At 40.5% G+C, this 26,666-nt stretch overlaps 1 protein-coding gene across 1 annotated transcript in view; it reads left to right on the forward strand.

The window, feature by feature from the left end:
• The window catches only part of clec16a (C-type lectin domain containing 16A), a 287,366-nt gene that overhangs the window by 75,472 nt on the left and 185,228 nt on the right, over window positions 1-26,666 (forward strand). The window contains exons 11-14 of the mRNA XM_078559039.1: window positions 6,705-6,933; window positions 23,385-23,511; window positions 25,531-25,631; window positions 26,265-26,387. Coding sequence (XP_078415165.1) covers window positions 6,705-6,933; window positions 23,385-23,511; window positions 25,531-25,631; window positions 26,265-26,387 — 580 coding nt within the window. The remainder of the gene's footprint in view (window positions 1-6,704; window positions 6,934-23,384; window positions 23,512-25,530; window positions 25,632-26,264; window positions 26,388-26,666) is intronic.

A 26,666-nucleotide genomic window follows, 5' to 3' on the forward strand; every position in this document is an offset into this window, starting at 1 on the left:
GGAAGGATGTTTCCCCTGGCTGGGGAGGTCTGGAAGCAGGGTACACAGTCTCAGAATAAGGGGCAGGCCATTTACAACTGAGATGAGGAGGAATTTCTTTACTCAGGGTGGTGAATCCTTGGAATTCTCTCCCCTGGAGGACTGTGGAGGCTTAATCATTGAGTATGTTCAAGACTGCGATCAATAGATTTCTACATATTAAAAACAAGGGATATGGGGGTAGTGCAGGAAAATGGTGATGAAGTATAAGATGAGCCATGGTCTTGGTGAATGGCAGAGCAGGCTCGAAGGGCTGAATGGCTGACTCCTCCTATTTCTTATGTTTGTAGGGAGACCCTCTCTCCTCAAAGGCTACAGAAATGGGGAGGGGAGGAGTGTGGAGAGATTTAAAGCAAAGATAATTTTAAAATCAAGTTTTTTTAACCAGGAGCCTACGAACGTCAGTGACCACAGGGATGATGGCTAAATGGGACTTGGTGCGAGTCAGGGCATAGCAGGTGAGATTTGGATAAGCTCAAGTTTATGGAAGGTGGAAGATGGGACGCTGATCTGGAATAGCCTAGTCTAAAGGCATGGATGAGGGTTACAGCAGCAGATGAGCTCAGACAGGTGGAGTTGGGTGATGCTGTGGAGGTGGAAATGAGCATTCCAAGTGAGCGCAGATGGTTCATCAGGAGTGAAATGTGACACCAAGGTTGTGACCAGTTTGGTTCAGCTTTGGACTGTTCCCTGGGCAACAATCTGTTGCTAGGGAATGGAGTTTGTGGTGGGGACAGAAGATCATGACATTGGTTTTCTACATACTTAGGTTAAGGAAGTTTCTGCTTATCAAGTACTAGATGTTGGACAAGCAGCCTGATAATTTAGAAACTTTGAAAATATCAAAAGAGATGTTGGTGTGATAGAGCTGGTGTTGTCAGCATACATGTGGAAACTGACATTGTTCTTGAATAAATAATTAAATAAATCATTCCATATAAGGTATTGTCAACTTATTGCTGGTTAAGAAGCTGAATTGGTATTCTTTTTACTGATCCTCGTCATTATAGAATTTTACCATGTGGCAGTTAGCCATTTGGCATACTGTGCCTGTCCCAGTTCTCTGAGCGCTATCTACTTAGTCCCAATCCCTTGTCCTTTCATCATAGCTCTTTTTCAAATTCTTATCTACTTTCATTTATTATGAAATTTGCTTTGGCCATTGGTTTGCTAGGACATTTCAAATCTAAATAACCTACATTTAACATGCTGGGGTACCACAAGGAACCAAATTAGGCCCTGTCATATTTTCAGCCATCACTAAAATGCCTGTGGTGAGATCACCATGCCTATTCATCGCTATAAATATGTGGATGGCCAGACCCTCTTGGAGTGTTGTAACCAAGGCGACACATCTTGCATGCAAGGGGCAATCACTTTGTTGAGTGAATGTCAATAGTGAATCATATGAGATTGAACCCTCCAAAAGGGTGCAATGCTATGGAATTGTGCTTCATATGCAAACCCCCACCCCTTTCCCTGACCCTCCTTATCAACTTGGGTGATATTGAGATAGTTTAATGCACTTCGTTGCATAATTCGGAATCTACATTCAAAAATGATCTCAAGTGGGATTACCAAGTGCGTAAAATGCTTTGCAAAGAAATGGAAGACTTCACATGCTACACCTTCTCAAGCATCACAATATTTCTCAAACTGATTTGTTTGCTGTGTTTGATAGTTATGTCAGACCCAATGCTGGACTTACCAAAGAGTATGTGAACAAACTTGAAAGCATTCAGTAACGAGTGCTGAAACTCATCCTAGGTAACGTGTACCAATCTACTCTGACACAAACAACTGAATATGTTACCTTGCTGAAAGGCAGAAAAAACTCTTTCTGAACTTTGCTAGAAAACTCTTTAATGCCACTTCTGGTTACCACTATCTCTTGCCACAGAAACACAAAAGTAAATGTGATAGAATTAAGGTGAAAAGACACCATTCCATAAATAAGATATTGAATGAGTAGATTACAAGACAGCTTAATACCCTGCTTTATAAAACTTACAGTATGTAAATGGCTGCAGATTCAGCAATCCAACCTGACCTCATGAACTATGGACGTAAATATAAAATGCAGAGTGCAGTAGATCTTTTATTTTTATTCCATAAATTAAGGAGACCTGCATTTTGCAATGTATTGTAATCATTTCAGCATGCAAATAATTATAATTGTGCTATTTGTTTATTATTTTATGCATTATTTTTATATTTAATTGTCCATAACTGTCATGAATTATGATTACTTGTTTCATTCATATTGTCATCATAATTCGGCACCTGCAGCCTTGATGATGTCTCAACAAGCCAATTATCTCCCTATCTATTTAAAAAATTTCCTAACCCCTCATTTTGATCTTTTGATAGTGATCTTTATGTACCTAAATACTGACTTAATGACCACTGGAAATAGTATTCCCAATTTACGTTATCAAACTCTCAATTTAGATTTCTTAAACTTCATTGTTCCAATGAAAAATGACTGTTTCCTATTAACTAAAATGATACTCCTGTTATCATCCAAGTGAATCTTTTGCACCCTATCAATGATGTTGACATGCTTCCTAAAGTAAGGCTCCCAAAAATGATTCAGTATTCTAATTTTGGCCTAATTAATACATATTGCATTAGCACTGCTTCTGTACTCTTGTTTTTGTAATCTGACTTCCCATGCCTTTTTATAACTTTATCAGTTTGTCCTTCCACTTTGAAAGATTTGTGTATTAGAATCTCTCTGCAGCTCTATTCTGTTAAAGTTTTACCATTTGCTGTTATGGTTCTCACCTTACCCTTGCTAAAATGTATAACTTCCAATTTCTCTCTCATATATCCTGCCCCCTATTTTTGGGTTGCCAGCAAATTTTGATGTTGTGTCCCCATACCCAAGTGAGAACAGTTTTTCTATATATTTCCTTTAAATAACATCCAATCCATTCCGTAATACTACCTTTAATGCTTTGTGTCTTTTTTTTATTATTAACAAGGCCGCAATGTTTAATGCCCCAACATATCAAATGCCTTTTGAAAATCTAAAAACACCACATCCACTCCATTTCCTTTACCAATAAACTCCACTGTATCCTGAGACAATTCTCTTTGGTTTGCCTGATCATCCCCCCCACCCCATCTTCCACTTTACATAAACCTGTGATCATCTAAAACTCTGCATCTTATACTTGCTCCATCATCCATTAACCTTGTGCCTGCTGACCTACGCTAAATCCCAGTTCAACAAAGCCTCAATTTTAAAATCTTCATCCTTGTTTTCAAGTCCGTCCATGCCCTACCTCTGTAACTCCCTCTGGCCCTGCAAGCCTTTGAGATCTCTGCGCTCCTCTAATCCCGCCCTGGTGTGCACCACCAATTTAAATTGCTCTGCCATTGATGAATGTTGCTTCAGCTGCCTTGACCCTAAGTTCTGTAATTTCCTCGGTAAACCTCTCCACCTCTACCCTGATCCTCCCGCCCCCTGTCCTTTATGATGCTTCTTAAAGTCTACCACTTTGACCCAGCTTTTGGCCATACATCCTGATATCTCCTCTGTGGCACAGTGTCAAAAATGTCTTTATTGGTATCATTCTTGTTAAGGGCCTTGGGATGTTTTGCTATGTTAAAGGCATTATATAAATCCAAATCGTTGTTGTCAGACATTACTTGTCATTTACTCATCTCTGCTGTCTCTCTGTTATTAGACCAGTGTTACTTTCATCTTGTATTTTGGTCTTTAGAATCTCAGCTACTATCAATGTTGGGTTAAATAGTTTTTATTATTTATCTGATTTGGTTTAGTTTAGTGAAATTAAGTTAATTTTAATTCTCCCACTTCCTTGCTCACTCTGCAAAAGGGAAATTTATGAAATGGTATTTTGCACGCACTCATGAATCTGCATCATGGGTTTTTCCAAAGATAAATGTGGCAGTATAACTGAGGTTCTTCATTATCAAGATAGACTTAAGGGGTTGGGGATATTTTCATTAGAGAAGCATTAACTTAGAGGGGATATGATAGAGGTTCTTAAATGATGAAGAGATTAAACTCTGTCTTGTTGGGTACGTTGTTTGAGATGCATATGGCTGGGACAACTGGTCTAGATATATAAAATACATTGGCAGTAAATTGGGTCAGATATTAGGAATTGTTTCTATTCATGGAGAGTCATTATTCTCTAGAAGTGTGTGGAGAGTTTGGGTTTCCTGCAGTCCATCAGAAGGAACTGGAAAAATTTCTCAGAGCAGACAATATTTCTAAATTTAGAAGGTACGTTTTTGGGATAGCTGGCAGTAATAATGCACATGAGCCTCTGTGGTTTATTGAAGCATTTGTTGATTGCCTCTGAAAAAGCCCTAGTTAATCCTCCTCAGAGTTCCCGAGCTGGGCCTGGTTTTTGCCCCTCCTAAAAGATTGCATGACTGGGGTTAAGTAGCTGGTGTATTTGGCTGCATACTGCCAGGATGGTGGGAAGCAGAATGGTGGAGGAGAGTTGGGAGATGTGCTTTATTGGCTGGACGATCTATTCCCATTCCTTTCTTAAGTTAGTGTATATGGTACATAGACACATGACTCTGAAGGGTAATGGATCTCTAGTTTGATTTCCCCCATTAGCTGAGTTCCTGATCTCTGCATTACTGCCCTTCAGCAAGATGATCTCTCGGGAAAATGGAAATATTTGGCAGAGACATCTCTAGGCTTTCGTAGCTTTTGATGCCCAATTCAGAATGTCCTTAGGCAATACATTCAAAGAGTAATGCCTCTCTTGTGGTCTGATTGGGGATTTGGAGAATAAACATGTTATCAAAAATAAAGCATACTGGCTTGTTTAAAAACAGCATTCAATCTGTGCTACAGCATACTAAGACATGATTTTATGACTTGTGATGACAGCATCCCAGATCGGCATAGATGATGACCCTTCACCTTAGAGACAGTAAACACTGAAGTCAGAAAGTGAATCAAATTGTGCTAGTTTTGCTTCCTAGCGGGTGGTCGAAAAGTGATAGCAGTTGGTATGACCGTATTGTGCAGGAGAGGTGAAGAAAAAAGAAACTTTGAACCCTCAGTTTTTATTGTACAGGTACAATACCCAAAATCTGGCTGTCCGAAAACCAGACATTTTTGTAATAGAGTAGTTTACTGTTTGAGCCATTGTACAGTGGTATTTGCCTGCTTGAAAAATGTTTGCCCAGACTTGAACAGAAGAAGCCATGCTGAAAGGCTTGTAATTGACATGCTGTCGTACATTAGGTTATCTTGAGGGTATCTTCAACCATGACTGCCCACAAAGAAAACAATAGATCAGTTTGAGTAAAACAATTTGATTAACCGGACGCTTTTGAAATGGCGCGCTGGTCAGGGACTGTACAGGTTGGGCGTCCAAAATCCGTCTTGGTCCCGTGGTGCCGGTTTGTGGACATCATTAGCTGTACCAAAAATACTTTTTACTTTAAGAATGAAAGGCCCTACTTAGAACAAGTAAAGTTTTTGTGCATTTTGACTGCATTTTGTAGAGTTTTAGTTGCAATGGTAGCATATGGTTTGACATGTGATGTTGCCAACCCTCTTTCATATTATGCAGCTTATGTGGTAACACTTGTTTGTATATTACTTTAATTTTGTTCATTGAAATCCAAGTTTAGTCACTGAAATATTTGAAAATTGCTTTTTACATTGGATAGCTTGTTAAAGGTATCCTAGTTATATTATTCGTTGGAGTAACATGCTTCACTTAACGCTGGGATAGCTTAGTGGCTTTCAAAGCTGATATCCACTCTACATTTCATAGCAATATTAGAAGCATCTTATGTGATCAGTAAGTACTTGAGTGCATTTTTATGCTTGTAAAGCCCTTGAGTAATCTGGATGTCTTTGTTTTTCAGCACTCCATATTGCATTCATCAAATACCCATTGAACAGCTGTGAATTATAGATATTGATAACTATTCTGCACCTCTTAAATGTATCAATGAATTGTGTATTGCACAATTTAACATGCTGTACATATACTTTTTTCTCAAATGATGCAGTCCACCAAGTGTGCCATCAGCAGTGCTAATCACATGCACAAGAACAATGTGCATTGGTGTGAGATGTTCTTGGATTATGCCCTGTATGGGTCACAATGCACATTAGTTCTTCTGACATTTGACATGTTTGCAGGATGACAGATACAGGCAATTATAGAACAAACATGGAATATTGTCCCTTGTTCTTCAAGGTGAGAAACCTTTTACCTAGCAGTTCCAAAGAAGTGCTAATAACAGTAAAGCCTAAAAATTACCAATGTTAATGGTTCACACTAAGTGCATTCATGTGACAATTTTCTTAACTTTAATGCAGATTCCCAGACGTTTATTTTAAATAGGTTGTCACCTTTGTTGAAAAAGTAAACAAAGGAATGTTGTACAATCTTGTTAACCACTCATCCCCTAAGACCACCAAAGTCATTTATAGGCTTAATTGTATTTTTGAATTTAAAAGCCATGTTATGCCAAAACATCAATTGACAGTGTTAATGGTATGGTCAAAGCATCTCTTTTGCAATGTACAGTATTAAAAAAGCACGATAGATGTGGGCAGCTATTGCTTTTCCTGGCATTTGAGAATTTGCAGAATTTTTTGATTTTATTTTACAAACCGATTCAAAATTTCAATTTATTTTTGCTAGATGTCTGCAAGCATTCGATGTTTCACAAAACCTGTAGAAACGTTGGAGAGATCTCTTGAGATTAGTCGACACAAGGGGAAAAAGAAACTGCAGAAAAGGCCAAACTATAAAAATGTGGGTGAAGAAGATGAAGAGGAGAAGGGGATGGAAGAGAAAGATGACGACACAGAAAAGCTGAAAGGTACAGAGTCTAGTGCAAAGGGCATCAAGACAAGTGGGGAGACTGAAGGTGAGTGTAGCACTAACTAAAAGACTGGTACTTCCCCTCACTTCCCTACAGTCCAGTGATTGTTCAATATCTTTGCTTAAGTGTATTCAAATTTCCAAGGCCAAATTATTTTTAGAGTTTATAAAATTGAAGGAGGATAATCACTTCTTGATTAAACCTGAACTAAAAAAAGAAAATGCTGGTAATATCCTGTAGGTCAGGCAGCATCAAGCTGTGACAAGAGAAAGACAACTTCAGGAAGTATGCACAGTAATGATATGTATATATGATATATTTACTCCTTCCTTCAGTGATGTAAACTCTTTCAAATACTTTGGCTAAATTCCCCTTTAAAGTACAGCAGAAATCATCCTAGCAGATTGTTGAAAACTGAACTTGATCAGCTAATGTTGAGGTTTTGGATGTACTTGACGAGTTAGCAGCAACATCATAATTGAATTGATAAAAGTAATCAATGTCAAAATCTAACATGTACATTAGGTTACGGTCCATCTAACAAATTTTCTGCTGTGGTTCTTTTAAAGGGAGTAAATTTTATTCTATTGTAAATGATGCTTCTCTCCTTTATTTGCAATGGCATTATTGTGCACTAATGCTAGAACAGACTAATGCTGTGCTAATAAAATCTTGCCCCAGTTGCTGCAATGATCTATTCAAAAGCGCACATGGCTGCAGAAAAATGGGTTAACAGAATCTAGCTGTAACCTGAAAAAAGCATGTTTGTTGGAACAGTATTGTACCTTTTTCAATAGGAAGTTCTAACACTCAAAGATCTTTATTTTCAATTAAATTTCAAATGCATAGGGCGATCATGATTTGTTTGTAGAATGTTATAGCAGAGAAACAGATCATTTGGCCATGTGTCCCAGTGTTTTCCTCTCTCTCTCTCTCTCTCTCTGTCTCTCTGTATACACTTCAATATTCTTATGAAACCCAGCTCTCATGGGACTTGAAGCCACAGCCTTTCAGTTGCCCCTACACCGTGAACTATAGATTAAAGCTCACTGAACCAAACTAAACTTAAAAATAGTGAGTGTAAACCATCCTAGAAACGGTGCTTTTACACATGAGCAGATTTTGAAATGCACTCGTGTAAATTGCTTACATAGGTCATTTCACCTACGCAGGGAAGAATTATTAACCTGCACTGAATTAAAAATGGTTTGTGTACATAGGAACAAAATGTTCTTAAAAACCTATCCCTGGAGTTACATGTACTTTCTCTCACTTCTCTGTTTAGGCCTCTTATTTCAACTTGGCCTTCTACAGTGAAGTTAGCAGGCAAACAATCTTGCAACTTCTCAGTAGATGAGTCTGCTTTTCCTTTCCCACCACCTGTTGATAAGATGGGGAAAATTACTTCTGTCATTTTATTTAGTTAATTTTGTTCAGAGCATCAATGTTGTCCTTTCAGAAGCAGGTTGATTCTCAAGACCTATTTCAGTTAAGGCCAAAAACAGCTAAGAGTTAAGTCATATCTTGGGTGAAATTGAACCTTTTTTAAGAAGGCAGCTTTGCAGACATGATTTGAATAATAATTCTATTGTATAGTAAGGAAATGAGGTGCATGACTGATGTAGGGTGAACCTTGTATAGCTATCCCTAGGGGGAAAACTTGATATGAACCATTGTATACAGGACAAAACCTTTGCCATTATGAGCCATTGTATACAGAACTTTGTTTATTGATGGTTTTGAATGCCATGTAAACATAGGACTGTATGGGGATTTTGAAGCAAGTATCTTAACTGTTGTTACAAGTGGAGACCCTGAAAGACAAGGTAATAAAGAAACACACAACTTTGTTTTATGCTTCATTATTCTCTCCATTCTAAATAACTGCAATCCAACTTACTCCACTTCCCCTGCCAACAGGAAAATAAAATCACTGCACCATTAGCAGAGTGCATTTTTCAGCAGTTCAAAAAATAGGAATATATAAACTGAACTAAAGTCATCTTTTTCTTAAATGTAATCTATCTTGTGATAGTTAGCATGCCTTTTTAAGTTGTAGTGTCAGCTTTGAAAAACTCTTGATAAAAACAAAAAGCTAAAAGCTACTGCGGATGCTGGAAATCCAAAACAAAAACAGAATTACCTGGAAAAACTCAGCAGGTCTGGCAGCATCGGTGGAGAAGAAATCAGTTGACGTTTCGAGTCCTCACGACCCTTCAGCAGAACTGAAGTATAGTTAGGAGAGAGGTGAAATATAAGCTGGTCTAAGGTGGGGGGGGCGGGGGGAGAGAGAAGTTGAGGGTGGGGTGGTTGTGGGGATAAGCAAGCAGTGATAGGAGAAGATAATCAAAAGATGTCACAGACAAAAGGATCAAAGAGGTGTTGAAGGTGGTGATATTATCTAAGAAAAGTGCTAATTAAGAATGGAAGGCAGGATACTCAAGGTACAGCTCTAGTGGGGGTGGGGTGGAAAGACTAACAAAGTTTTAGATTTAAAAATAATGGAAATAGGTGCGAAAAGAAGAATCTATATAAATTATTGAAAAAAAAGGGGGAGGGGGAAGAAACGGGGTGGGGATGGGGGGGAGGGGGAGTTTGAGATCTAAAGTTGTTGAATTCAATATTCAGCCCGGAAGGCTGTAAAGTGCCTAGTCAGAACATGAGGTGCTGTTCCTCCAGTTTGCGTTGGGCTTCACTGGAACAATGCAGCAAGCCAAGGACAGACATGTGGGCAAGAGAGCAGGGTGGAGTGTTAAAATGGCAAGCGACAGGGAGGTTTGGGTCTTTCTTGCAGACAGACCACAGGTGTTCTGCAAAGCGGTCTCCTCTACATTGGAGAGACCAAACGCAAACTGGGCGACCGCTTTGCAGAACACCTGCGGTCTGTCCGCAAGAAAGACCCAAACCTCCCTGTCGCTTGCCATTTTAACACTCCACCCTGTTTTCTTGCCCACATGTCTGTCCTTGGCTTGCTGCATTGTTCCAGTGAAGCCCAACGCAAACTGGAGGAACAGCATCTCATCTTCCGACTAGGCACTTTACAGCCTTCCGGGCTGAATATTGAATTCAACAACTTTAGATCTTAAACTCCCCCTCCCCCCATCCCCACCCCGTTTCTTCCCCCTCCCCCTTTTTTTTCAATAATTTATATAGATTCTTCTTTTCGCACCTATTTCCATTATTTTTAAATCTAAAACTTTGTTAGTCTTTCCACCCCACCCCCACTAGAGCTGTACCTTGAGTATCCTGCCTTCCATTCTTAATTAGCACTTTTCTTAGATAATATCACCACCTTCAACACCTCTTTGATCCTTTTGTCTGTGACATCTTTTGATTATCTTCTCCTATCACTGCTTGCTTATCCCCACAACCACCCCACCCTCAACTTCTCTCTCCCCCCGCCCCCCCCACCTTAGACCAGCTTATATTTCACCTCTCTCCTAACTATACTTCAGTTCTGCCGAAGGGTCGTGAGGACTCGAAACGTCAACTGATTTCTTCTCCACCGATGCTGCCAGACCTGCTGAGTTTTTCCAGGTAATTCTGTTTTTGTTTTGAAAAACTCTTGGTTGCACCAGTACCACTTATTTATGATTCTACAGTGGAATAAAATGGCAGCCTTCAAAAGCGGGATGGGTGGAACCCTGAAAAGAGATCTGACACTTATAACACAAATGTTGTTTACTACTTGTTTTTAAGTGCCTTTGGAGTTAACAATATGGACACACAATCCAATAATTGATGGAAAAGCAAAAAACTGTGGATGCTGGAAATCCAAAACAAAAATAAAAATACCTGGAAAAACTCAGCAGGTCTGACAGCATTTGCGGAGAGGAACACAGTTAACGTTTCGGGTCCGTATGACTCTTCAACAGAACTAAGGTAAAATAGAAAAGAGCTGAAATATAAACTGGTTTAAGGGGGGGTGGGACAAGTAGAGCTGGATAGAGGGCCAGTGATAGGTGGAGATAGCCAAAAGATGTCCTAGACAAAAAGGACAAAGAGGTGTTGAAGGTGGGTGATATTATCTAAGGAATGTGCTAATAGGTGACATTAAGGGTAGAAAGCAGGACAAGCAAGGTACAGATAGCCCTAGTGGGGGTGGGGTGGGGGGAAGGGATCGAAATTGGCTAAAAGTAGAGATAAAACAATGGATGGAAATACATTTTAAAATAATCGAAATAGGTGGGAAAGAAAAATCTATATAAATTATTGGAAAAAAGGGGGATCGGAAAAGGGGTTGGGGATGGAGGAGAGAGTTCATGACCTAAAATTGTTGAACTCAATATTCAGTCCGGAAGGCTGTAAAGTGCCTAGTTGGAAGATGAGGTGCTGTTCCTCAAGTTTGCATTGAGCTTCACTGGAACAATGCAGCAGGCCAAGGATGGACATGTGGGCATGAGAGCAGGGTGGAGTGTTGAAATGGCAAGCGACGGAGGTCTGGGTCATGCTTGCGGATAGACCGAAGGTGTTCCGCAAAGTGGTCACCCAGTCTGCGTTTGGTCTCTCCAATGCAGAGGAAACCTCACTGGGAGCAACGAATGCAGTAGACTAAATTGAGGGAAGTGCAAGTGAAATGCTGCTTCACTTGAAAGGAGTGTTTGGGCCCTTGGATGATGAGGAGAGGGGAAATAAAGGGGCAGGTGTTGCACCTTCTGCGGTTGTGTGGGAAGGTGCCATGGGAGGGGGTTGAGGTTTAGGGGTGATGGAAAACCTCAGTTAAGGAAGAAGTGCCTTTTAAGGGTGGTTTTCCACCCACGGTGGTTGACAGGGCCTTCAACCGTGTCCGGGCCATCTCCCGCACATCCGCCCTCACACCTTCCTCTCCCTCTCAGAACCATGATAGGGTCCCCCTAGTCCTCACTTATCACCCCACCAGCCTCCGCATTCAAAGGATCATCCTCCGCCATTTCCGCCAACTCCAGCATGATGCCGTCACCAAGCACATCTTCTTTTCACCCCCCCGGCGGCATTATGCAGGGATCGTTCCCTCCGGGACATCCTGGTCCACTCCTCCATCACCCCCTACACCTCAACCCCCTCCCACGGCACCTTCCCATGCAACCGCAAAAGGTGCAACACCTGCCCCTTTACTTCCTCTCTCCTCACCGTCCAAGGGCCCAAACACTCCTTTCAAGTGAAGCAGCATTTCACTTGCACTTCCCTCAAGTTAGTCTACTGCATTCGCTGCTCCCAATGCGGTTTCCTCTACATTGGAGAGACCAAACGCAGACTGGGTGACCGCTTTGCAGAACACCTTCGGTCTGTCCGCAAGCATGACCCAGACTTCCCTGCCGCTTGCCATTTCAACACTCCACCCTGCTCTCATGCCCACATGTCTGTCCTTGGCCTGCTGCATTGTTCCAGTGAAGCTCAAGGCAAACTTGAGGAACAGCACCTCATCTTCCGACTAGGCACTTTACAGCCTTCCGGACTGAATATTGAGTTCAACAATTTTAGATCATGAACTCTCTCCTCCATCCCCAACCCCTTTTCCAATCCCCCTTTTTTCCAATAATTTATATAGATTTTTCTTTTCCCACCTATTTCGATTATTTTTAAATGTATTTCCATCCATTGTTTTATCTCTACCTTTTAACCTATTTCGATCCCTTCCCCCCACCCCACCCCCACTAGGGCTATCTGTACCTTGCTTGTCCTACTTTCTACCCTTAATGTCACCTATTAGCACATTCCTTAAATAATATCACCACCTTCAACACTTCTTTGTCCTTTTTGTCTGACACCCTTTTGGCAATCTCCACCTATCACTGGCCCTCTATCCAGCTCTATCTGTCTCCCCCCCCCCCCCCCCTTAAACCAGCTTATACTTCACCTCTTTTCTACTTTACCTTAGTTCTGTTGAAGGGTCATACGGATTTGAAACGTTAACTGTGTTCCTCTCCGCAGATGCTGTCAGACCTGCTGAGTTTTTCCAATAATTGATGTGTTATACAAAGAGCTAGTACCAAAAATAAGCTTTCAGGGGATTATTAATAAGGGTCTATCTTCAGAGATCATTTTCTAGAATTTTGCTCTTTCTAGTGTACGATTATTTAATTTGTTTCATTAATCATGTGTAGTTGTGCCATTCTATTCCATTCTGACAAACTGCAGGCTTGCAATTTCTTAGCACTTTATAATCATCTATTCAAGTAATTTGCTCGAGCACTAACCAGAATTCTGCAATTGTACTTAAGTAATAGAGATATGAAATTGATTCTTACATTGATATGGTATAACCTGGTTTAGACCGATGGTCAAAATTACCATTGTAGTTTATTGAGCAAATATTTATGGCTTAAAAATGGACACTGGGCTAAATAAAATGAGCTATAATCTTGATGGTTGTTATAATGTCTTTTCGTGATAATTGATGAATGTTTTCTGTGTTCAACAGTAGGTGGTCAGAATCCTACTTTCATATTTTTTTAATTGTAGATATAAAATTCATTCTTGAATGCACGGGCCTTGAGCAGAAAACAAACAAGATCAGTCAGCCTGACAAAATAGTAATTTCTCTAGATTTTTCAGCAGCCTAAAGGTTAAGATATAAAAGAACAAAAACAATTGACTCCAAATAAGAAATAAATTTAATTCAACATGAATGGTAGGATAAGTAACCTGTTTGAGAAAGATGACCATTTCTAAACAAGTACTTGGCACGTGTCCCTGAACATGTGGCACAAATGCACACAATCACTTAGCTCATTCAGCAGTAGATTAAATTCTACCCAAAGAAATGCACTCAACTCTTCACAGTGTACACTTGAAACTTAGCAAGTTCCCCTAACTGAGAGAATAGCACACGATACCTCTAACATTAGAAGATAGAAAGAAGATCTATAGAAGCTTAGAACACAAAGGAAGATTATTTGATGCATTGTGTCTTTGCAGTAGCAATTACAGGCAACCAGGCATCCCTCCTCTTTTTCCGTGGCCCCTGGATCCCCCTTTGCATCCAACATTTATTCATTTTCTCTTAAAAGATGCACTGACTTTTGCTCAACTATTCACCATGCAAATGTATTCCATACTGTAGCAGCCCTCTACATTAAGAAGCTCTTCTTGCTCAGTGACAGTTTTAAATTGATGACCCTGGTCACACTGCAATCCCCCCCCCCACCCCCCTCCCAAAAAATCTCAAAATTTCACTGGAAATAGGCTCATGAAAGGTAAATATATATATTTTTCTTTTTTTAAAAAAAAAAACTTTCCCTTCCCTCACTTGTTACCTGATTAGGCTAAGTAGAAAATTCAAGTTCTATTCCACCACCCTAGCATGGAATATTATTGCATCACAGGGATGCCTCAGGTACTTCAACATGACAATCTGTGTGACACTTGTTCAATGAGTAACTTTCTCGGTGTCTAGCCTCTATAAATATATTTAAAGCAATAGTTTAAAGCAAGAGAACATCTTTGTTTCTATCTAAGTAGCCAGTCCAAATTTTTTGATATGTTTGATCTATATTTGAGACCTTTAAATTACTATCTAATTATAGTCTATATTTGGTTTGGTTTGCAACCAGGTTTTACTATGTCTCTTTCTTTGTGTTAATCACATTTTTCATTGATGTAGTTCACTAAGACTAACAATTGCATTTACACTACTACGATTCCTGGATTTTAAGGACAGTGAGGGAATTTCAGTCAAGATTTAGATGATGGGTTTGGAAAAAAACTAACAGCTGGATCACTTTCATCTTCAGCCTCTTCTCTGAAATTTATTTCTGCCTCCCAGCTATTGTCAACCGTAACTAGGGTAAAAATGTTCTTTAACTTAATTTTTCTTGATTTATCATTTTATTTGATTCAAGATGGTCAAGTGAATTTGAAGGTACTGTTGATTAATCTTCAGTTATTTATTGGGTTCATAACTATAGCAGCATCGTGCTTTAATTGTCAAACGAAAGGACGTTTTGTTAGTGGCGGTGAATTTTTGATAGGGATATTTTCTGAGGCACCCATTCCCACTTTTTTTCTATGTGGTCTCTATAGTATAAATTAATTGATAAAGAGATTGAGTTATTTCCATTAGGAGTCCCAATCTGCACAAAATTTGCTCCTGCTCTGTAACTGTCTACTTGGAGTTAAGCAAACAACGGTGAAAGTTTTCTGTTGATCTGCTTTTGCTCCCTACCCTGGAGAGGTGCTACTCCAAGAAGATAGAACTGAGACTGTCAACTTACCACATGAGTAATTGTGGCCATAACTCTGTGCATTCGGCCTCTTTGATATATTACAAGAGGCTTCTACTATTAAACATGTGGCTATAGAACCTGTTATTACGGAATTAATATTACTATTACAATTGTTGTAGAACCTGTGTAATATGGCACCTCCCCCCCCCGCCCCCCAACCCCTTGTAGTAAAATGTAAACAGTCACTTGATTTTATTTGGGATTTTCTTTGTAATTTAAGACATTCCTTTGAAGACAAACTTGCAAATCTGAGAATCCAATCATCGACGTTCATTAAGTCCCTTCCAGTTCAAATCTTGTGTTAACGTCACTAAGATTTTACCTGCTCTGTATTTCTGAAATTTGTCTCCAGCAAAAACCTGTGAACTTAGAAATTTAGAATTTTCCACCTTCAAGGTTGGATGTTCCACTGAACCTGAAATCTGAGATTATTGTTGCTCATAACCATAAGTTTGCCACTTGTAATCTAATAATTTTGAAAAGGAGCTGAACAGTTTTTTAGTTTAGTTCTGTGTATACATGCTGCATGGGTTGTTGCTAAATCTTATGTAGGTTGCATTGTTGGGTTTTGCTTTTTTTTTTGTTTAAATGGGTGGTATCCAGGTGGGGAGTTCACTCTAGCAAACCAGAATTTCCCATTAAGTATTTTGTTCTTTTAAAGATCCCTTTATTTACACATGTGATGGAAATGGTGTGCTGCTTTATGGATATTCCAGCATGCTGTTGTACCTTTTTGGAACATCCTTGCAGCACTGCTCCTGTTTTCCATTAAATTCTTCTTAATCTCCAGTGGTGCACAGACGAATAGTAGTATATGTTACTACTTTTTTTTTAAAAAAAACTTTTTCCCACAAAGTTCAAAAGCTAATTGCCTGTATTACTTGAATGTATAAGTGTGCAGAGTTGAAGACTGTACTTCAGTTATGGAGTTAACTAACATAAATGGCTAGATGTTTTGTTTTGTTGATTTTAGAATGCTTATATAAGTCTAAATTAGCTTTGTAATTTCATACGTAGTATAGTGTTTATTGTACAACGTGGAACTAGCAGATCTTCTGTGGAATTGTTGTTAGCCAACCAGAGAATATGTTTTGTACTAGTGGATTGTTGCACCGTATGCCACTCTAAATATCATCAGAGCCACTGATTTATGGTGACTGTGGATCAAATTGCATTTTTGTGGCATGGTTTTGAGTTTTTTAATTGGCTTTTATGGATTAAATTTCTGACTGGTAATTCTCGTGAAAATGGAGTCAGGCACTTCACTCACAAATACATAATAACCAAAGCACCTGCATGCATGTTCCTTTACCCACATATTTATTTTTTACTTCCATTTAATGCAAGAGGTGCAAGGCAGCATGGTATAGAATATGTATCTGTATGTCACTGGCATGCATCTGTAGGACTATTCCCTTAGTGCTGCCAAATTTTAGTACTGCCCTTGGCACTGTTAAACTATTTATTATGATACCCTCAGCATGGCTAAATACCTGGTTCCATACTTTAACCTGATACACCTTCCATACCATCCTCCTTTTCTAAAAAGGAGATAAAAATAAAAATCTGTAACCTCATGACCTGACACATCCTCCATTCCACCACTACCATCAAGCCAGGGGATCAACCCTGGTTCAATGAAGAGTGCAGAAGGGCATGCCAGGAACAGCACCAGGCATACCTAAAAATGAGGTGTGAACCTGGTGAAGTTACAATACAGGACTACTTTCATGCCAGATGGCGGAAGCAGCATGCGATAGACAGAGCTAAGCGAAATAGGGAATGCCTGTCATTGGGAAATTGTTGGAATCCATTATTAAGGAAGTAGTAATGGGGCATTTGGAAAGTAGAAATGCAATCCATCAGAGTCAGCATGGTTTTGTGAAGAGTAAATCATGTTTGACTAATTTGCTAAGAGTTCTTTGTAGATGTGACAAGCAAAGTGGCTAATGGGGATCCTGTAGATGTGGCATATCTGGACTTCCAGAAGGCCTTTGATAAGGTGCCGTACAAAAGATTGATACACAAGATAAGGTCACAAGGAGTTGGGCGTAATATATTAGCCTGGATGGAGGACTGGCTAACCAACAGAAAGCAGAGTTGGGATAAGTGGCTCTTTTTCTGGATGGCAAGCTGTAACTCATAGGGTGCCACAGGGTTTGGTCCTTGGGCCCCAACTATTCACAATCTATATTAATGACTTGGATTCAGGGATAGAAGGTGCTATAGCTAAATTTGCAGATGACACCAAAATAGGTGGAGAAAGTAAGTCGCAATGAAGAAATAAGAAATTTACAAATGGATATGGACAGGTTAGATGAATGGGCCAAAATTTGGCAGATGGAGTTCCACGTGGAAAAGTGTGAGGTTATCCATTTGGTTGGAAGAGTAGGAAGGCGACTTATTATTTAAATGGAGAGAAACTTCAGAATGCTTCAGTGCAGAGGGATCTTGGTGTCCTTATGCATGAATCGCTGAAAGCTAGTATGCAGGTACAGCAGGTAATAAGCAAGGCAAATGGAATTTTGGCATTTATTGCTAAAGGAATAGAGTATAAAAATAAGGAAGTGTTGTTGCAACTGTACAAGGCAATGGTGAGACTGCACCTGGAGCACTGTGCTCAGTTTGGGTCCCCTTACCTGAGGAAGGATGTAGTTGCATTGGAGGTGGTTCAGAGGAGGTTCACTAGATTGATTCCAGAGATGCAAGGCTTGTCTTATGAGGAGAGATTGAGCAGTTGAGGCCTATACTCGCTAGAGTTTAGAAGGATGAGAGGAGATCTAATTGAGGTCTATAAGATGCTAAAGGGGATAGACAAAGTAGACGTGGAGCGGATGTTTCCCCTTGTGGGGCATTCTAGAACAAAAGGCCATAGTTTTAGACTAACGGGCGATAGGTTTAAATCAGAGATGAGGAGGAATTACTTTTCTCAAAGCTTCGTGAATCTGTGGAATTCACTACCTCAGTGCAGTGGATGCCGGGACACTGAATAAATTTGAGGAGATAGATTTTTAATTAGTACAGGTTGAAAGGTTATGGGGAGAGGGCGGGAAATTGGAGTTGAGGCCGAAATGAGATCAGCTATGATTGTAATGAGTGATGAGGCAGGCTCGAGGGGCTGAATTGCCTACTGCTCCATGTTCTTATGTACCCCACAACCAATGGATCAGATCTAAGCTCTGCAGTCCTGCCACATCTAGTCATCAATGTTGGTGGACCATTTAAGCAGCTAACTGGAGGAGGAGGTGGCTCCACAAATATCCCCACCCTCGATGATGGGGGAGTCCACCAGATCAGTGCAAAAGTTGAGGCTAAAGCATATACAACAATCTTCAGCCAGAAGTGCAGAGTGGATGATCCATTTCGGCCTCCGGAGGTCCCGAGCATCACAGATGCCAGTCTTCAGCCAATTCAATTCATTCCATGTGATATCAAGAAAGGGTTGAAGGCACAGGATACTGCAAAGCCTGTGTGCCCTGATAATGTTTGGCAATAGTACTGAAGATTTGTACTCCAGAACTAGCTGTGCCCTGAACCGAGCTATTCCAGTACAGCCACAATACTGGCATCTACCTGGCAATGTAGAAAATTGCCCAGGTATGTACTGTGTACATGCAGCAGGATAAATCCAACCTGGCCAAATACGAGCCCATCAGTCTGCTCCCTAACATCACCAAAGTGTCGACAGTGCTGTGAAGTGGCACTTTCTCAGCAATAACCTTCTCACTGACATTCAGTTTGGGTTCTGCCAGGGCCACTCCGTTCTGCCCTCAATACAACCTTGGACCAATAATGCATAAAAGAACTGAACTCGAGATGAGGTGAGAGTGGCTACCCTTGACATCAAGGCAGCATTTGACTGAGTGTGTCACCAAGGAACCCTAGCAAAACTAAGTTAATGGGAATCGGTAAGGGGGGGGAGCTCTCCAGTGGTTGGAGTCATTCCTAGCACAAAGAAAGATAGGTGTGGTTGTTGGAGGTCAATCACCTCAGCCCTGAGACATCACTGCAGGAGTTCCTCAGGGTAGTGTCCAAGGCCCAACCATCTTCAGCTGTTTCATCAATGACCTTCCCTCCATCATAAGGTCAGAAGTGGGGATGTTCGCTGAGGATTGTGCACTGTTTAGCACTATTTGCGACTTGGAAAATTGAAGTGGTCCGTGTCCATACGCAGCAAGACCTTGACAATCTGCAGGCTTGGGCTGACAAGTGGCAAGTAACGTTTGCACCACACAAGTGCTAGGCAATGACCATCTCTAACAAGAGAGAATCTAACCGTTTCCCCTTGACATTTAATGGCATTACCATCGTTGAATCCTCCACTATCAAAATCCTCGGGGCGGGGGGGCGGTTACCATTGACCAGAAGCTGAACTGGATCAGCTATATAATACTATGGCTATAAGAGCAGGTCAGAGGCTTGGAATTCTGCAGAGAATAACTCGCCTCCTGACTCCCCCAAAGCCTGCCCATCATCTACAAGTCACAAGTTAGGAGTGTGATGGAATATTCTCTACTTGCCTGAATGAGTGCAGCTCCAACAATACTTGAGAAGCTCGACACCAGGCAGGACAAAGCAGCCCCCTTGACTGGAACCCCATCCACCGCCTTAAGCATTCACTCCCTCTGCCACCAACGCACAGTGGCAGCACTGTGTACCATCTACAAGATGCACTGCAGCAACTCAACCAAGGCCCCGTCAACAGCACCTTCCAAACCCATAAACTGTACCACCCTGAAGGACAAAAGCAGCAGATTCATGTGAACACCACCACCTGCAAGTTGACTTGGAACAATATCGCCATTCCTTTTCTGTTGCCGGGTCAAAATCCTGGAACCTCCTTCCTAATAGCACTGGGTGTTCCTACAATGCATGGACTGCAGTGGTTCAAGAAAGCAGCACACGACCACCTTTTTGAGGGCAGTTAAGGATGACAAATGCTGGCCTAGCCGGTGACACCCACATCCCATGAATGAATAAAAGAAAAATATTAAGAGTGGTACGGAAAATTTAGGTTGAACTCGTCTGTTTTTAAGGAGAGCCTTAAATAAGGAGATAGGGATAAAGAGGCAGGCAGCAGATGCAAAGGAAGGGAATTCAGGAGCTTAGACCTAAGCTGAAGGTGCGGCTGCAATTGTGAGGCAAAAGGGGTGGGGGATACACAAGTATACAGTTGGAGAAACACAGTATTGTGGAGTTGCCGAAGGCTAAAGAGAATCTTAGAAGGGCTTTTATACTTGAGGCATTTGGGACTGTGGGCCAGTGTGGGTCAGCAAGGATGGGTGACTGAGACTTGGTACAGGATAGGATATGGACAGCAAAGTTTTCAGAGCTGAGTCTGGCTGGGGCTATTGGAATAATGAAGCCTGGATGTGACGACAGGCATGGATGAACGTTCAGCAGGTGAGCTGAAGCACGGTGAAGGCTGGTAATATTGAGGAGTTGGGATCGTCAGTCTTTGAGCAATTTGGGTTGGAAGCAAAGCTCGGAGTTGAATAGGCCACATATTGTGAAATGCCTGAAAAGTAGTGGGGAGGGGGCTGAAATCAGTGTTGAGGGTATGGAGTTGTGACAGGGGCTGATGATGATAACTTCAGTCTTCCCAAAGTTTCACTGGGAAATTGCTGTTCAGTCTGGTTTTTATTGGTCAAGCAGTTTGACGACAGAGCCACAGTGGATGGATTGAGAGAAGTGATGCACAAGTGCATGTTGTCAGCTTCTATGTATTGCCAATGTTACAGTCTGAATGGAGATGCTCAGCAAATTGGTTATCTAATCTGTAGAGGGGACTGAACTGTGTTACAGGAAGTGGATGTAAACTGTGTTTCACATGGTGTTTGGGACACTGAACAGTGCTGCAGGAGGAGCTATGTAGACAGATGATTGCACAGGAAGATGGTCGGGAAAGAAAGCCTGGAAGACTGACTAAGGTGCAATCTTGTTGTAGATGGAAGATGATCTGGTGCATGTGGAGGCTCCACGTGTGGATATAGAAGATAAGAGAAGGGAGGCTAAGAACAAGACTTGGGAAATTGGAAAGGCATGATCAAGGGTCCTGTTGAATGGTGGGAATCCATCAGCTGGAGAAAAAGGAGGATGTTTCATTAGCTGTTAGGAAGAATGGAGCCTTGAAAGCAAAAGGGTTGGAGGTATAGAAACCTGGCAAGGGTGGCAGTTCTTTCAGGATGTAGGGGGAGGAAGAAGATTATTCCAGGTTGTTTGGGGAGTTGGTGGCCTTTCAATAGATGAGCATGCAAAGCCTATTGCAGAGATAGAAAGCTCCCAACAGGAGGAAAGAAGAATCCGACATGGTGCACATAAAGGATGACACTATTGTGAATCAAATTCTCATGGTCAAGGCAAAAGCAGGAAGAAGGCTGGCTGGGGACTCAAGTTGGAATGAAATCAACTTGTTCCCCATGTTGTAAAAAAGGAACGGTCACGGCTGGAACCATTTGAATTCCCATTGGAACAACATTTAACTGGAGGAAGTAAATGGAGCTGAGAGGAGTTCTCACTTTGAACAACCAAGTTTAGTCAGGTTTGAAGAGCAGGTTTGGCCTGCTGGCGAAGAAAGAGGTGGAAAGATCATGGTTTAGGACTGTATACCTATAGCAAAAAGGAGACAGCTGGGCCCTTGCACTGTAAAATTGTTAGTCCTGGTTAAAATTGGAGTCTTAGACGTAGGTGGGTAGGAACCGAATGGGTTGGGGGCAGTGGGGAGGGGGAAGGATCAATATACAGATGAGAGAAAATTAGATGAGTAGGCTGAAACAACTTTATCAGGGTTGTCCTGCTTCAGAAGAAGGTAGAAACAGTAACACAGCAAAACACTTCGGATGTTGGAAATCTGAAGTAAAAATAGAATATGCTGGAAATGCTCAGCATCTGTGGAAATAGAAACGAGAGTTAATGTTTCAGGTGGATGACCCTTGGTCAGGTTCTACAGTGTGGGGCAAGGAGGTTTTAAAAAAAAATGTACTGTGAGGAACAATGGAGCTCAATGGTTTTTATAAGGGTCGGAAGATTTCTGTTAGAAATGAGGTTGGAAATCAGAGAGAAAAGTTCCTCGTGTGCGTAGTTCAAACTTCTGTTACTCCAAATCTTGATTCCTGCGCAGCACCGTCCTGCCTTCTGGGCACTTGAGGTGCTGCCAACCTTTGTTCAGACTGTTGCCCATGATACCGTGCTGAAATTTCCTCATGGCTGGCCGCCACTGCTGGAAATGCAGCTTGCAGTTTTCAGCTTAATGGCTCAGCTTTGGTGCAAAGAAAGGAACCGGTTAAATGAAAGTCTTGTGAAAGAGAGACACCAGTGCAGATGAACTATAGTGTGTCTTGCGCTGACTTTTATCATCAAATCACCAAGTCTTCAGAACTGCTGAGTGCAGCAAGAAGCCAACTTCCGTACCAGTTTAAGAAGGAAGAAACTGGAAAAAGACTTCGAACTACAGGGGGGCCAACCTGTTCTAAGGTAAGTGCAATACATTTGCAAACTGCAGTAATCTAGAGAAAACCCATAGGAATATGCCCAACTAGAATTGGCAAGCATAGGATAAGACAAATTCAGTCACGGCGTGGTAATTGACAGCTTGATGTTAGGTAGTTGAGTTGTCATCTGGAGGAAGTTGGGAAGTCACCAGACAATTGGTGTTCGGCATCAGTGAGGCCAAGGTTCTTCCATTATGTGACAACAATGCCCTCTATCAGCAGATTTGATCATGTCAGAGTTGGAACTTTTATTTTTAAAAGTTATATTGCAAAGTTGAAGTTGCTTCATAGTGATGCAAAATGAGCCTTATACTTGGCCTACTGGAAAATTCTTAGAGCTTCTTCAAATAATTTATACAGAGATCTACATGGTTAATCAGCAAACTATCTATGGAACACACTCCTCGGCACACATTCCTCACATAATTTCTGTACGATGAAACAATGTATTTGAAAAGCTCCCTGGAGACATGTAATGGCAGATATTTAAAACCAAATATTTAAAACCAAAAAGTTCAAATAAAGCTATTTGCTCACAAACATTTCATTGTCAGGAATGCTTAATGAGCACTGAAGCTGAGCTTTCATGTTTTAATTTACAGTATCTCTGTTCCTTTCAGTGCATTGCTGTCAATTTTCAAATTGTATTCTTTATAAGCTGTACTTCAAAAATTAGGATCTTTCTCATCTTTAATATTGAAACTTGGAAAAATGTATTGGGACCAAATTATGATTTGTTTGTAGCTGAAACTTTTGACACAGTATAAGGTTTAAAATAAGTTTTTTTTTCTTTTGTTTTAAGAAATTGAGATGGTTATAATGGAACGATGCAAAATATCAGGCCCTCAGAGCGTAGGCTTGACTGAACAAAACACCACCGATGAAGAGAAAACAGCAGCTGCCTCAAGGGTAGACAATTCAAAAAGAAGGTAAGCTTAATTTTGTAGTTGTGCATTTATCATATGATATTAAAGGGGGGATAATGTCATCAAAGCAAGCCGTGACTAGGGAGAAAGTCAATAACGTTGGGATGTAGACATTTTTAAGAGAAATGTGTATTTCCTTTGAGACGCTCAATCCTATCAGAAGCGGTGTTTCTCTCTTCGTTCAATACTCCCATATGCCATTCAGGATATCTTAAAATATACTTTTAAAATTTCATATTATGAAGCAGTCTCGGTTATTAGCCCAGGCTACAACAACAGGCATCTTTAACATAGTAAAGCACCCCAAGTACACTATTAAACAATATTTAGCACAGAGTCACATTAGGGCAGGTGACTAAAAGCTTAGTCGAAGCGATGGGTTTTGAGAGTCTTAATGGAAGAAATAGGCATGTTGAGTTTTTCTTTTGAGAAAATTCCAGAGCTTAGGATCTTGATAAACGAAAGCACAGGTGCCAATGATGGACGATTAAAATTGGGGGTGCTCAAGAGGCCAGAATTGGAGGAGCACAGATATCTTGGGAGCTTTGCCGAGCTCGAGAAGATTACGGATTTAGCGAGGGATGAAACCATGGAAGGATTTAAAAACAAAGATGCACGTTTTAAAATTGAGGCGTTGCTTAACCAGGAGCCAGTGTGGCCAATGGGCACAAGGCTTGATGTGAATTAGACACGGCAGCAGAGATTTGGATGGCTTGAAGTTTAGAAAAGTAGAAAACAGGAAGTCGGCCACGAGTGCATTAGAATAGACAAGCCTAACAGTGACAAAGGCAGGAATGGGGGTTTGGGATGAGTTGAGGTCGGGTTGTATTCGGCCGATGTTATAGTGTTGGAAATGGGTGATGTTAGTAACGGTGAGGATTTGTGGATTGTCAAATACCCCTTGTCCCTCTGGTCCATAAGCCAATTTATATGTTTAACTGGAGCACTTAGTTTGTATAATATAAATTCCTGGTGCTGAGATGAAGAAATAAAGCAAGCTGGATCACTGTAAAATGGCTAAAATTACTGTGATTAGCAATCGTGTATCAATGCTCAACCACTGGTATGCTTGCTTAGACTATCACACATCGAAATTATTGAATGATACCCATTATATGATTATTCATTAACTTTTTGCTTGGAGCAGATCTAAATTGTTTATGGATCTAATCTATAATTTAAATTTAAGCTGAGCTCACAATATTTGTCTCAAATTTCAATATATACCCATTTATTCATCAGTTCTGTTTATAGCAATGTTGTTTTTAATGCTTTCTCATTAACATGAATAATATTGTTTGGCTGTCAATATTGAGAAGTTACTGAAGTAACCAGAATTACGAAGTATTTAACAATGAAGTATTCTTTGAATAAGCATAGTAATGAAAAGGAGAAACTTCAAGAGAAGGGAAGCCTAGGTGAACATTTCTTGATCAAAGCTCCATTATGATGAAAAATAAATGTTTTGCAAAACACATCAGTTTTTAAACCTACTGGATACTTTGCTCTCCCAGACAGTTGAAATAAAAAAACAGAAAACTCTAAATGTTGGAAATCTGAAACGAGCAGAAAATCTTGGAAACATTTCATAGATCAGTTCGCATGTCTGTTCTCTCCATAGATGTTGTTTGGATCAAAACAAAATGCTGGATAAATTCAGCTAGTCCATCAGTAGCATGGCTTCCCAAGATTAGGGTGGTCTGAATTGGTGGCCCTTGTTATTCTAACATGATTCTCCATGGAGGGATGAAAATTGATTGTTTTCTTTTATATATCTTTTGTTTAGGCTTTAATCACAGGGAAATAATAATGTAAAATAAACTGATGTTTTAAAATATTCCTTTTAAACTTTATAAACCTACATGTGACATTATACTTTTAACATGACAGTGTGCCCAAACCAATTAGCTGATTAGCAATCTATACAATAACACGCTTTTGTATAATGCTGGGTAGATTGCCAGTCTTGATCATTGAAATTACTTACATTTTACACATTTTTCTCCATTTTCAACTCTGCAGACCATTTCTAGATATGGTGTACAATGCTCTGGAATGCCCTGAAGAAGATTATTATGCACTCTTCGTGTTATGTCTTCTGTTTGCAATGTCTCACAACAAAGGTTAGTCTTCGTTAACATTTGGTTTTTAGTTGATAAAACTTAATATTCTCTTCTGTGCTTGAGAATTTGGTATATTCACTATTTTTCTCCCTCCTTTTTCTAATGATGGGGCAGCTTCTTTCAACTAAGGCAGGTTCACTACATGCACCGTTTGACCCAAATGGTTGCTTTCTTGACTGCTGCCAAAAGTCATTTACTTCAGATTCCCCAATTTTATTCAGAAAATGTAAAGGGATATCTGCTATTATCTGTGGATGGCTTTGACCAATGCGATTGGAAACTGTTGTGGAACTATTTCCTAATTGCTGGAATTTCAAGGGCAAGAGGACATTTGCTGTTTTAAAACATTGGGCGTGTGGAATGAGATCCAAAAATCTGGTTGTAGCTTTGCGCTTATAAACCCAAGACATAGTATGGCATAGCTACTTGACAGTCAGTGACCCTACTGATAGTTAAATTGAGCCATGTAGTGTGTGTTTTTTTAGGTGCTGTGCTGTTCCCCCAAGGCCCAAAAATGATGGCCAGGAAGCACACATACACTTCTGGCCAGAAGTGTGCCACCTACCATGTTACTTAAGGACAAGTAGGATCTGTGATGGTTCAAAGCACTTTTTGTAATTTAATCTCATTCAGGTATAGACACAGACCTGTTGGAAAAGATTCAAGTTCCTCCAGAGCAAACTGAGGAGAAGAGCTCATACAGCCATGTATTGGCAGAAAGGCTAATTAAGATAATGAACCAGGCGACACATGCTGGTGAGAAGTATTCCTTAAAGTAACTAATTTTTGTACGGGTACCTGTTTTCAATAGAATTGCGCCGAAATGCTTATATCACCATTTCTTCATTGTTGCTGGGTCAAAAGCCTGGAGCTCTCTTCTTACAGCACTGTGGGTAAATTTGCACTGCTGGGGCCTCAGCTACTGACAGTCTATAACAATTGACTTGGACGATGGGACTGAATGTAGGTTTGCTAAATTTACTGTTGACACAAAGATAGGTAGGACAGTAAGTTGTGAAGAGGACATGAGGAGCA

Source organism: Cetorhinus maximus, chromosome 15 (assembly GCF_964194155.1).
Source record: "Cetorhinus maximus chromosome 15, sCetMax3.hap1.1, whole genome shotgun sequence".
NCBI classification, from domain to species: Eukaryota; Metazoa; Chordata; class Chondrichthyes; order Lamniformes; family Cetorhinidae; genus Cetorhinus; species Cetorhinus maximus.